Source organism: Mchenga conophoros, linkage group LG19, assembly GCF_057382185.1.
Source record: "Mchenga conophoros isolate Kocher_MC1m ecotype Shallow Benthic linkage group LG19, M_conophoros_male_GT1.1, whole genome shotgun sequence".
NCBI lineage: Eukaryota > Metazoa > Chordata > Actinopteri > Cichliformes > Cichlidae > Mchenga > Mchenga conophoros.
The window spans coordinates 15,396,687-15,409,583 of NC_140544.1; the positions used below are offsets into that span (position 1 = coordinate 15,396,687).

General features: G+C 41.3%; 1 protein-coding gene across 2 annotated transcripts in view; it reads right to left on the reverse strand.

The window, feature by feature from the left end:
* The window catches only part of pdss2 (prenyl (decaprenyl) diphosphate synthase, subunit 2), a 38,215-nt gene that overhangs the window by 19,136 nt on the left and 6,182 nt on the right, over positions 1-12,897 (reverse strand). For both annotated transcript variants that reach the window (XR_014890048.1, XM_085258105.1), the window contains exons 2-3: positions 10,548-10,682; positions 3,065-3,263 (exon numbers count right to left, since the gene is read on the reverse strand). Coding sequence is in view for 1 of the 2 variants with exons in the window: in XM_085258105.1 (XP_085114231.1) it covers positions 3,065-3,263; positions 10,548-10,682 (334 nt within the window). In the remaining variant the exon portion in view is untranslated. The remainder of the gene's footprint in view (positions 1-3,064; positions 3,264-10,547; positions 10,683-12,897) is intronic.

A 12,897-nucleotide genomic window follows, 5' to 3' on the forward strand; every position in this document is an offset into this window, starting at 1 on the left:
AGAAATTAACTGTGCTTTACTTTTCCAATAAATTAAACAGAGCAGAGCTCAACACCAAAATCCAGCCCAAACTAAACCACATTTCTGTACCTTCAGCTCAGCATTATGGACTCATCTCTGCTGTTTACAATAATCTCATTTCCACTGTGTTCCAACCAGAGAAAAAGGCTGAAAATATGAGCATCAGTGCATGCTGTGGTGTGGTTTCCCCTTGGTTCATTTTGTTTTGCTAACCTTTTCAAACATGAGTAACTGTGAGCTATCAGATGTCCATCTCCTTATTACCTCTAAAAACTTCCACTACGGGGGATGCTTCCTGTGGTTGCTTCAGATTGCAGGCTTGTTTGGGAGAAAGAAAAAAAAAAAAAAAAAAAGGTTAATACTCTCCAGCATTGCTCTGTGGTAATTTAGTGCTAGCTGAGTATGAATGGCATTGTTCTCACCTTGAAAATGAACAATGCTAAAGGAAAATGTGCTGTAAGCGTTCAGTTTAATCAATGCCAATGTGCTTGGCTTGAATGCACGCTTAATAGGATTAAATCATCGTTAGTTTGAGTCATCAGCAGATCTGCCATCATTTCATTCTCACTGTGTTTTTCTTCATCTTCCAGGGAAACAACAATATCAGTTCCATTACTGTAATTTGTAGCTTAGCCGCAGAGTGTCTATTATCTCTTAGTATTGTTACAGAGCCAATTAGCACTATTAAGGAAGCACCACACCTTTAGAATTATCTGTAACTGATCAAGGAAAGGTTGGTTTATAACTCCCTCTGTGTTTCTTATACAACAAGCACTACTGGGAACCTACAACATATGCCTGCGTGTGCTGAAAAAGAAGCATCAGGGTAGGCGGCAAGGGCTGGTCCGGTTGATGGCACGGGAGGGGGAGATGGTTATTTTGATCCACTCAGGCAACTGCATTCTGAGGCAGCAGCGTGGTGACAGCATCTGTCAACGAGGGGTTACCAGGCTACGCAGCAGATATGATCTCAGATGCTCTCACAAGGCTGCCCCCACACCAACGTCAAAAGATTAAAACTATAACTAGTTTATATGCTTGATAACCTCGTTACCAGCATGTAGCAAAGACTGACACTTGCACCTCAAATATGCTGCTAGGAAGATCCATGTTTGAAGGAGTTTGAGCATGAAAGCCCCTCCAGGTGGCCAGATGATTACCGTGTGAAACATGAAGTTATTAGAATAACAGCTGAATTGTCAAGAAAAGGGACCACCTGCTGAGAATCTAGGAACCAGGAAAAGATCAGGTCTCACCTGTGTCTCATCACACATCCTTGAATTTCAAAACTTGTCATGCTTGCCAAGCAGTGTCTGCTCACTAAAACAATGCTATGAGAAAGTGTTACCATTAGCCAAGTTGTAGTTGTAATAGAAGTTATTCCTCCACTTAAACTGCTGGAGTGCACGCCCTCTTTCTTAGCCTGCAAAAACTGAGATGAATTTCTTGAAATTTGTTGGAAAGTTGAAGGATGTGTCAAAGAAAGACAATTAAGTCATTTAATTCTGTTTCAGATCTTCAAAATGACAAAAAAGCCCCCCCCCCAAATTAGCAGTGAAGAACTGTTCTATCCCACTATGTCTGAACCAAAGCTTTGGTTTTCTAGAACCATTTAACCCCAGGGTGCCAAAAACGGCCCGCCAAAGGATCCAGTCTGGGTTTGCAGCGCTGAAAATCACAGACGGAGGAAAAAAATGTGGAAGTTTTTCCAGTACTTTGCATCATCACTAGAACGACTGAAAGACCTCACATATAGTCTGCTACACTGCACACAAGTGATGTGGTTAAGCCAAGAACCAATGCCAGTGTATTTTATTTTTAAATAACTGGAATGACTCAAAGTGGAAAAAATGCATATTGTTCAAATTGCTCTTCGTGTTTTGCAAATAAAAAACAGTTCATTAAATGTGAACATTTTCACATGGACCTTTACATTTAAACAAAAGAGGAAAATCTGAAGAAGTCTGCGGGCCCTGAACTAAAATAAATTTGACAGCCCTGATTTAACTAAAAAGGTGCCCGATGGGTAAACCACTGTCTTTACGATTATCGTTTGTGTCACGTCAAACAAACACATTGAACACATTTCATCTCACAGTTGCAAAGCTCTGATATTTGAAAATAGAACGTTCACTACACTATGCACATGTGTGCACACAAAAAAATCTAAATGAACAGTTGTTCATTTAAATGCTTGAAATCCTTAGGCATATGTCCTATGATGCAACTTGTGCTGTAGCTTGAAGTGAACTATAGAAATATAGCTTCGCATTTTGGCAACGCAACCATGACTGTGATGGATCCGCTTGCTAGTAATACGCCATGTGAGCAGTCTACTGAAAAGCAAAAGCAAAAAGCTTTTTTCCTCTCATTTCTTTTGCTCTAGCGATCTGGGTTAGATTCAATTGATTTTGAGTCGTTTCTCTCTCTCCAGCTCTTCAGTAAAAGGGAATATTCTGTAATATTTATTAGTTCCATGTCCAACATGATCTGCTCTGTTTTGTCAGCCCAGGTTCAACACAGGACTACAAATCAAGCTTTTTTCAGGACTTTTTTCCTTTCCCATTTTCTTTAGTTGACAAACTCTTCTCCGATTGGTATCTGATTCTTCAACTGATAATGCTGACATTAATCAAAAACAATATTAGGAGATGATTCAAAAGGTCTGGGATGAAGCTAGGCTTTCTAGGCTTTCAGGCCCTAACCCTGGGATAGGATGTAAAGGACTATAGGAAAGGAATTGGGAGCAGTAAGCAGGCAAAATGAAAAACATGACATTAAAGCAGATTAACACAAATAAATGAATATCAGGATTGCATCACCTTGAATAAGAATTAGCAAAACTGCTAAAAATGTGTTTTATTGAATACATTTCATGTCTACAAAGAGATGACTGAGAGAAAAGATGTTGGTATGAAGTCTGGCACTGATACGTGAGGCTCTCGGGACCTCGAAGGGCTCATACTGAGCAGCCCTTCCCCCTGAAATCAGTCATGTCAGGTCAAATATTTCTCAGGAGAAGTGTTAGTGACGGACAGGATACCTTAGTGTTGTTGAGCTGGGCCAGTCCCGTGCAAGCATTGGCCAGCAGAAAGTCGCCGCTCAGAACAGCCATCTTATTCCCAAACTGCATGTCCTTCAGCGGGCCGTCTGAGTCCGTCCACTCCTTCAAGTTAACAATCCCACGATGCACCAGGAAGGCTGTGTGGATCAACTCTGTGATTTCTGCCAGGTTCCTCTGACTGTGAGACAGAAATCCCCCCACCAAAAACAACAATAAATCTAAAAATCACAGCTTTGTCGTCAGCAGCTTTTAAAATAGGCGTTCCTGAGGTTTGACAGTTAGAGAGCTTTTTGACAGAAACATTTTTATTGTCTTCGAGTCGGCAAAGTTTGAAAACTCATTCAAGCATTACCGCAGAGGTATGCTGATCACAAAGAAATCGGTCAAAACAAAGGACTTATGGGTTTCTTGATCTTCCACGTTCAGAAAAGGAAAACCATCTATTCAACCAATAAAGCGCCAATATTCAGGAGCTGCAGTCCTTTCACTTCAATCAAACACTTATAAAAAGAGAGGGTCTCTAAAATGTGTCAAACCATTAAATGGGACGAATTTTTAAAATGTGCCATTACCCATTGATTTGGATGTGCTAAGTCCAAATAAGATGATTAAAACAACTGACTGCAGATGTTGCCCAGCACTTTCACATCTGTTGCATTTTTAATGTTATTTAAATAAAGCTGACTTGATTGGCTATTAGATGAGTTTTAATCATAAATTACAAGCATATGTTTTCTCATCTGTTCTTTATTATGTAACAAATTTAGACATTTGTGGAGAAAAATGAATAAAGCCCTATATTAGCAGTTTAGCTTAGCTTTAGATCCACTGATAAAAAACTGTACTGAATTTAATAAAGGATGTGTTTGCAGTCACCACAGTGATTGCATTGTCGGCTACGACTCTGAACTCCAATACAAAGTCAGACGGGCACCACGCAGATATTTGGTAAATTAAAAAGCCAATATACCGGCTCACATGTTTTTCCTTTCAGACACACAGAAGTTTGTTAATCATTAATCTGTACTTAGACAAATTACACTAAGAAGGTCGAATCCAAGGTCTGTGTCTTTTCTGGTTGTAGTTATGAGCTTTTGGTCTTACACCCGACCTGGTAGCACATCATGAAAACCAGAGCCAGTGGTCCAATATTAGAAATGTTTTATTACGTATATTTCTGAAACATTTTGGCTGTAGACCACCAAGATTTGAAACCCACGAGGAACTGTGGGAGATACATTTTCCCATCGGCTTCTATATTAATGGACGTTTTGGAACCATAGGAGCCCCCCTCCCCGCGCTGGTCATCAAAAACAACGCAACTTTAAGTACTTCTTTTATATACAGTCTACGTCAGAAACGAGCCTTTTCAGCCTTCTTCCTTTTCCCTTTAAGCCACTATTACCCTGATTGGTTGCCCTTTCTGTTCAGTGTGCCAGAGACGAGCAACGATATTAGGTACATCTCCCGACTTCAACAGCCTACAGATCCAAATGCAGAAAAAAAAAAAAAAAGTCTGCATACGCTGATCTTATTATATGAATCTTTGGCCATGTTTAATACGAGCATCCACTGTTGTAGCTGTATAAATATATGACATAAATTATGGATAAGTATAATAGGTCCCCTTTAAAATCGGAGTCGGTATCCTCAAGGGCATAAAGCAGCAGATATGTCAGACATTTTGCTGCACAGCACGTCAGTGGTTGTGTTAAAAAAAGAAATTAGGCTTATCATTAGCAAATAACAGCCTTTCTTGATTATGAGAGAAAAGACATAAACGTGGTCTTTGAATAGAGCCTTTCAGCGCAGCCTTGGGGAGGATATAATCAAATGTTGATTCAGTCATTGGTGGGGGATAATTAGGCCCCTCTCCATATGGAAGGAGCTCGCCATGCTGTGACAGGAGGGATCCATCCAGACAGGGTCGGGTGCACTGATAGCCACTTACGACCTTCTTTCAGCCGCCATGAGGACCTGATGAGCCGGTCGTCGGCTTTGAGCTTCAACTCCTTCCTAAAGACACACTCACACACACACACACACACTTGTAGCCAGGTAATTGCCGTGTTCGACGACGGTGAAGGAAAAGATGTGATTAAAATTCAATAATGTCATCTATTTTGCCTCTCAATCACACCCATTGTCTGGTTGGTTTCTCTGCTCGGTGACGCAGAGCAACAACACAGAATGAGAAGTTAATAAGTTCAGGGTTTAAATAAGAGGAAATTAACAGATTGACAGGCTCGTGTTCTCAAGGTGCCTTGAAGTGATGGCTACGCTCGGTGGGCTGCACGAGGAAGACTCATTGTTTCAACAAGAGGAACAAGAAAAAGAGCCGGGGCTGATTCTGGATCGCAAAAACAACAGGCTAAAATTTATTCCAAGTCATCTTACGGTGACCCTTTTCTTTGCTTTTTCACTTGAACTAAGAGAGAGCCAAGAGACCGTCTACTCAAGCTCCACAGGGATACAGCAAAATAATATACAATACCCGACAAATGGTCATTGACACAGAAAAAAAAAGCAGCCCCTTTAGCCTTGGTTAAATCAATATACAAGAGTTTCTCTGCTGAAACCGGCTTTAAAAATGTCACTTTATGATTCTCACTTCAGAGCCTATTTGGCCAACCTTAAAGTGACTTTATTTAATGAAGCAGCTCATTTTATGCTTGTTTATGAATAAAAAATCCAGACAGCAATGTCAGTTTAAGTCTACTAAGTTAAAAAACAAACAAACAACAACTTAGCAATCGAGACACATTACAGTTTTTAAACAGAGTGACATTTTTGTCAGAGCCGTTCTTTATTTTGAAAACACTGAAACAAAACTATTTATGAATTTATCATTTTTATTTCAGTGCATAATTGTTTCAAGTAAAGTAACAATCTGGGAAATTTTTATTTTATCAGATTTTCCGAAGTACACTACACAAGAAAAAAGAAAAAAAGGGGCAAAAAACAAAACAAAAAACTCCCATCATGTTAATACGTGAATAAAAATTTAAGTCTTAAGTTTTTCAGAAAAACATATTATGCTCATTTTATTTCCTAAACAGCCAGCAGGGGGCGACTCTCCTACCTAAAAAAAACAGTAAAAGGATGTAGAGGTCTGCAGGCAAAACAACCCCACTTTTTATTTTACTTCCTGATTACTTGAAGTTTATGGTCTTAATTGCTTGTCTTGCAAATTTTTTCATGATAATGCTCATTTTGAAAATCGCTGCCCTATTTAGAGTAAAAGAGCTGATTTGGGTTGTTTTTTTATTCTTCAAAAATCCACAAATATTATATCAAGCTACGGCAACATTTTCAGTACTTACCTAGAAGTCCTTCAAGTTAAATCACCTGTCAGTGGAGACCCAGACCTGGGCATGGATTGGTCCCCCACTTTGTCTCACATCCCCGCAGCAGCATTTTTCATTTCTGCTACATTGACCGTTACAAAAGGCCTCCACCAGTGGACAAGTTGCATGATGGTGCAGGTGTGAGTTTAGTGAACAAAAAGAAAAAAAATAATGTCTATAAATCATGCAGTATTTATCCAACCCAGGTATTTTCTCCAAATATTCTTGATGTTTTATTCATGGAAGTAGAGCAGTTTTTTAGTTTGTGCTTTTTTGTATTGGTTTGTTTCTGGATGCTTATTTTGATTATATACATAAAAAGGTTGCTGGAAGAAAAAACTATCTATTTATATTTTAAGGCCAAACAAGAGATCTTTGAAAAGGTGAAGGGAGTCGCTAAAAAAAGAAAAGATAAAAGATTTGAATCTGGCAGATGATCGATCAGATTGAATTAATGTAGATAATTAATTTCCCAATGTGGTTCAATGCAAAATGTTTAATTGGTGAGAATTCATTTTTTTCTTTTAGAGATAATATTATTATTATTATTTATCGTTTTAACTTCTAACAGCAGTGGAAGAAAATGAGGAAACCCAAAATGAAACTCCTGCACAAAGTACCAGAACCCCCCTGTCAGTCGAACTCCGGTGCATACAAATTCCCACTCTCCACTCTGCCAGACCTGATCAGCAGCAGTAGAGCTTGGGGAGGAAAAAGGGGGACAAGGGGGCCGATGTATAAATAGCTTTGGTGCCCAGTTGCATAGCAACCGATGCCATCTTGCAGAGGTGTAACGCCCCTCACCACGCCCCTTGTCCTGACTGTTCTGTTCAATTTCCTCCCTCCGCAGTCTGCCTCGCCATCAAACACTGCCTTGCAGATCTGTGTGCGTCCCTGTGTGCGATTTAAAGAGGTGGCCTGTCCATCACACGGCCTGCATGATGCACAGTAGCATGGTTTTCATTTGTCACAAAAAATTAAGAGGTGTGGTGGGTACAAGTTGGACTGTACATGTATGTGCCTGTGTTTCTATCCATCTATCTATCTATCATGGTGGTGCTCTGGTGAATCATCAGTGTCAGGCAGCAGAGTGGGAAATGTTTTACAAATGCTGCCTGTCAGGAGGGAGGAGACCATCCCCCGGAGGTTTCAATCACCCCCCAAACCCGCCCCACCCTGACTCCCTCCATCCTTCCATCTCGCCATCAGCAGAGGTGCTAATGAGCTCATGAGAGGTGGGGGCAGAGAAAGAGAGAGAGAGAGAGAGAGAGAGAGAAGAGGCAAAATAGTGCAAATGAGGTGATCAAGTCATGCTCTGTGTGTGTGTGTGTTTGGGTTCGGACCATCTATCACGCAAGTGAGAGAATGCAGCATGTTGGATTCGGTGATCCGGTGTCACAGGGATGTAACACGAGGTGACTGTGTAGAAACTCGCGGCCTTGCAGACCGAACGGGGCTGGGCTCGAGCTCCTCCACAACGCCTGGCTTATTTCAATTAGTTCTAATATTAGGATGTTTCTGCACAGACGCGGCTCCACTGCACACATGTGCCTGGTGCCAGCTTGCAGTAAGAAAGGAGGCTTTCAGGCTCCCAGCACATAGCCACGCCAAACACAGCAGTCACTTCTGGAAACCACTTGGCACACACCCACACCCCTGTTCTGAGCTGCATGCTGCTAGTTGGATATGTGTGTGGAAGCCTGAGAGGACTGTGGAGCACTGCCTAAAGTATTTTAGCATCAGAGCATCAACACCACATTAAACACTTTTTATTTAAATATGTAAAATAAACTGCTGTGTTAAGTTTGTGATTTTGTTGAGCCATTTTATTGCATTTACACCATATTTAGACTTAACAGTCTGCAGCTGCTCCCTGAGGCTTTATTGCTCATTTTAAAGAACTCTAAACAACTGAGACTGAACACCTCCAGTCTGGAAACCAAGGCTGAAACTCCCTCCATCTCAAAGCAGTTTGCCAGAGTAATTGATGGCATTTTGTTGAGAACATGAATATGATGATTTCAGTTTAATACGTATTTGCGAAGATATGCCAGATTCATACTCTGGGGAGCAAATTTATATGAATCGTGTACCAATCTTAGTTTAATACTAAAATTTAACTTCTAATTAATGCCGGAATTATGGACGTCTGTAACATTTTTTAAAGCTATGACACTCAAATGGCTAACAGTGGCAAACCAACCCAATGGGGATGACTGGTTAGAGTGCATACAACCTGGGTGCAAGGTGGTAAACCCAGAAGCTCCAGCAGCCAAGAGGATGGAGGATTTGGTCCAAGCGCTACTGGAATATGATATTATTATATACTACCTGGGCTGTGGCATATATAAGCCTAAAAATATAATCTTCACCTCTCATGACCAGTGACAGCGGGGAGTTTCAGCCCAACTTAATAAGCAGACATAATAGAGCTAAAACAGTAATACTGAATAATCTTTGCACCTGTTCCCTTTCTTAAAAGCTTTAAAATTATTTATAGTATTAGCTGTTCTTCTAAATTTGTTAGTCAAGTCCGGTTGTGAAAGCCTCACACCGCAAGCTCATTGGCTATAAACTGGCATTTGCTATGTTGCTAGCCAGTAAGCATACCCATAATCCTCTTTTTCTATCGAGCAATGACGAGCTGGTCCTGGTGTTTCTTTCTGGGGTTTTTTTTCCCTGGTCCTGGTGTCTCTAAACCAGGAAAGGAAGAAATAGAGATTCTGGGTTCATCCAATTCTCAGGAAGCTGTATTACGAATGCTTTTGCAATATTTCAGGATGTGTGAGCTATTGTTTGCAGAGTCTAGCTGTGTGTCCGAGGTAAACCAGTAATATTTTACTATTTCCATGTCATTGTGTGTTCAGTACCAGTACGTCTGGTCCGATTGGACAGATCTGTTTATTTGGGTTTGAAAAATTTGAAATGAGCTTGGTTTTTTAGACACACCTATTCTTATCTTAATTAATCAGTTTTTACAAATAAATTTTTTTAATTAAATTTAAAAAAATAATATTTGCACGAATTTTACGTGGCCGGTGTGTAAAGACCTTAACAATGACCTTTGTTTACATAATGGGCTTCATGGCTTTTTTTCCCCAGTACACCGTGAAAAACAAACAAACAAGAGACTAAGCCTCAAATTTACTGAGGTCACAGTTTCTCCTCAGACTTTCATACAACCAGAAATCTTATTACAACTAGTGGAGTCTCCCCCTGTTGGGCATGAACAAGAATGCAGGTTTAAGGTATTTCAGCAGCGGCTTCACTTTTCAGTCCCAGGAGCTGCGTCTCTCTTTTACACCATCTATAGTTTCAACTGATGCCTGGGAGGCCGCTGAGCTCGTGATACACTGACTGAGAAGTGATCGTGAGCCTTTACAGAATTCCCCTTCCCTTCTTTGGCTACATTTCTTGTCTATCCCTAGACCAAAAAAAAAAAAGTACTTTTTTTTATTATCAAATTTTCATCAACAAAAGTTTTCACACCTCATGTACATTTTTCAGGCTAAAATTTCTCCCTAATGTATTTCCCCTCACAATTACCCGGAATCTAAATATAACCGAATACAATACAAAACACTTGATCTTGCAACTGCGCCTGTATTGTCTCCATATTTCATCATATTCACAGGATGATGTAGTGCTTCATTTACAGGAATTGATATGGAGGATAACCACAGAGGACGAGATAGAATTACCTGACACGAGGATTTTATTTCACTGTTTATCCTTCAGCAGCCATGTAGCAGGGACAAAAGTGGCATCGCCTTTCTCGCTCGGCTTGCCACGCACATTTATGGCTCTACGATCCATCGCTACAGATGTTCACACTGCCCACTGTTTTCCCCCCGAACAGCACATACATGAAAAGTGAAAGCCTGGCTGCCTGTGTGTGGTTACAGATTTGATTTAGCAGCCATGCAACTGCAAATGAAGGTGGAACATTTAACCTTCAATGAGAAAAACAACCAGCTGCAGTTTTCATGTTATGTATTATAAAGAAAAAAAAAAAGCAGAGACGAGTGTTTTAATTGATATTTGCTAACCAAATCTAATTACTAATAAGCAGAGACATAATTATCACAACAGTATCACGATTTGAGGTGATTTACCTGGGGTAGATGCCACTGACCATGTCTTGGGCTAGGAGATCGGAGGCGGCGTGGCTTGGCCCTGCGGCTTTAGACAGCAGCAGGACAACCAGTCCCCTCATCTGAAGGTTGTTCTTACTGTCATAGACGAAGCCTCTGCAACGAAACAGCATCAGCATTAAAGCGCTGCCTCTCACATGAAGCACTCTTCATTGTGTGTAGTGACAACAAAAGCAGCAATGTTTTGGCAAAGACACAGAGTGTGAAGTCAGGACCAGCTGGAAGTCTATCACAGGGCAGACACGGAGCACAACCATTCACACCCATTTTTACACCTATGGCTAATCTAGAATCACCAATTAATACATGAATTTGGGATGAAGCCAGAGCGCTGGGAGGCCCCACGCAGGCAAAAGTACATCCAAAAAAGACCTCTGCCAACCAGCCGTGTTCAAACTCACAGGAAGATGTAGCAGGTACCACTTATGCTTACTCCACTTACTGATGTTTTGCAGACATGTGACCAATAACCACGTGATGTCAACTTGCCTTACATTTTCGACATGTGACAATGATGAGTGAAAAGCTCCGATCAGACAAGCCTAAAAACCTATCCTAAACCTAACCTATCTCTCTCTAATCCTAACCTCTGAGTTGGACACAAACCAGCTGCAGGCATGAGGCACAACTCCGCAGGTGAACCTGCTCCATTTTTGGTTTGCAACACAATTTTTCCACCTTGGATAGTAGTTAGTTTTTCTGCAAAATACTATGGGCAACTGTGGCAATCTGCTGGCAACCAAAGCAATGACTTTTGGTGCAACACCTTTGAATTCGATGCCACCCAGAGGAATCTGGCAAAGTGCACGTGGCGCCATCTGAATGACCTCAATATCTGCTTCACCACCACCTCGGTTTAATTCTTAGAAGGCAGTGAAAGCTAAAGTTAGGGAATATAAAGCATCATGTTCCACTGGCATGGGATGGTAATACTTTTATAAAGTTACAGTTAATAAACTTTTAATTTAAACAGCTAAAACAGAGCAGTAATTGTCTTATTATCTACTGTAATAAAGCAGATGTGCATGAGTCAGAATAATCAACATTTATCTTGGTATTTCTCTCAGTTCATCATTTGTCTAAAATAAGATGTTTTAGCTCCTCCTCCTTCTAAGATCACACTTCTTCTGATTGGTTGCCCTGCAAAAACAGTAGGTCTGCTCTCACATTCAGAGATGACCATATTTTTGATATCCCTACTGTTAGACACCCATACATGCAGCATATTTGTTTCTCTGATCAGAAGTGTTATTTATCCAACAAAGGAGCTTTTCAAAATATTGCACATTGCATGCAGCAGTAGTATCGCACTTCTGCATATTCATTTAATGCCATGTTAATTTATAGTTACTGCTAAACTTTATTCCTGAACACAGAAAATAACAAGAAAAAAATGATAATTTTTTTACTGCAGGACTTTTTTTCTTTTGGATTTGAAGGGTTGTGGTGATGGAGGTGGTCGTGGTATTCCCACCCCCTTCACCAACAATCTTCTGAGGTGTTCACAGAGGCACACGCACACCCACGAAGACACACACACACAAACACACAGAGGCCAGTGGTAGCTGCTTGTGTGGTGGGCAGATTAAATATCTTTTTAGTCTCTCTGGGGAGCGGTTAGACAGAGCACCTCTAATCCTGTCCCTATGGGAGCCCCTTGTGCCATGAATCACGCTCTCGTTAGGGGCTCCGAGGCAGACGAGCAGCCACGCCCCCCTCTGCTCGAAGCCCAGACAGCGGCCTTACCAACCTCGAGCCCCCACCCTCTCTGACCCACCCCTGCGCCACAGAGGGGGGGGGGGGGGGGCGGTGGTGGCGGAGGAACCCTAGACAGATAGTGGATGTGAGAGACGGAGCATGAAGAGAGGGAGGGGACGGAGGGAGATGGAGGGAATAGAGGCCAGACAGAAATGGGAAAGCGTGAAAAGATGACAGAAGAAAGAAAGAGGAGTGATTCACAGTGTTGTGCTACCAGGAGGAAAAATGCCCCCGAGCTTTGCCCCCCCCTCCAAAAAAAAAAGAAATAGAAAAAAAAAACCCAATCACATAAAACACCTCAGTTTCCAGAAATTTATGATGACACTGTGCAGGGCTGTCTTTCATCGCAGCTCAGAAGATTTATTTATGGCTACTTTAAATTTCTACCCAGTTGGAAAATAGTTGCTGAGACCGGGGCGCTGATGAACGCAGCAGCACGGCCCGTTGAGCTAAACCGACCAGAGAGCGAAAATTATGAAGCTGTGGAGTCCAGGGAAGCCTGTGGCCTGAGGGTGGCAGATGATTAATATTTATGTCACCATCCGCACCAGCA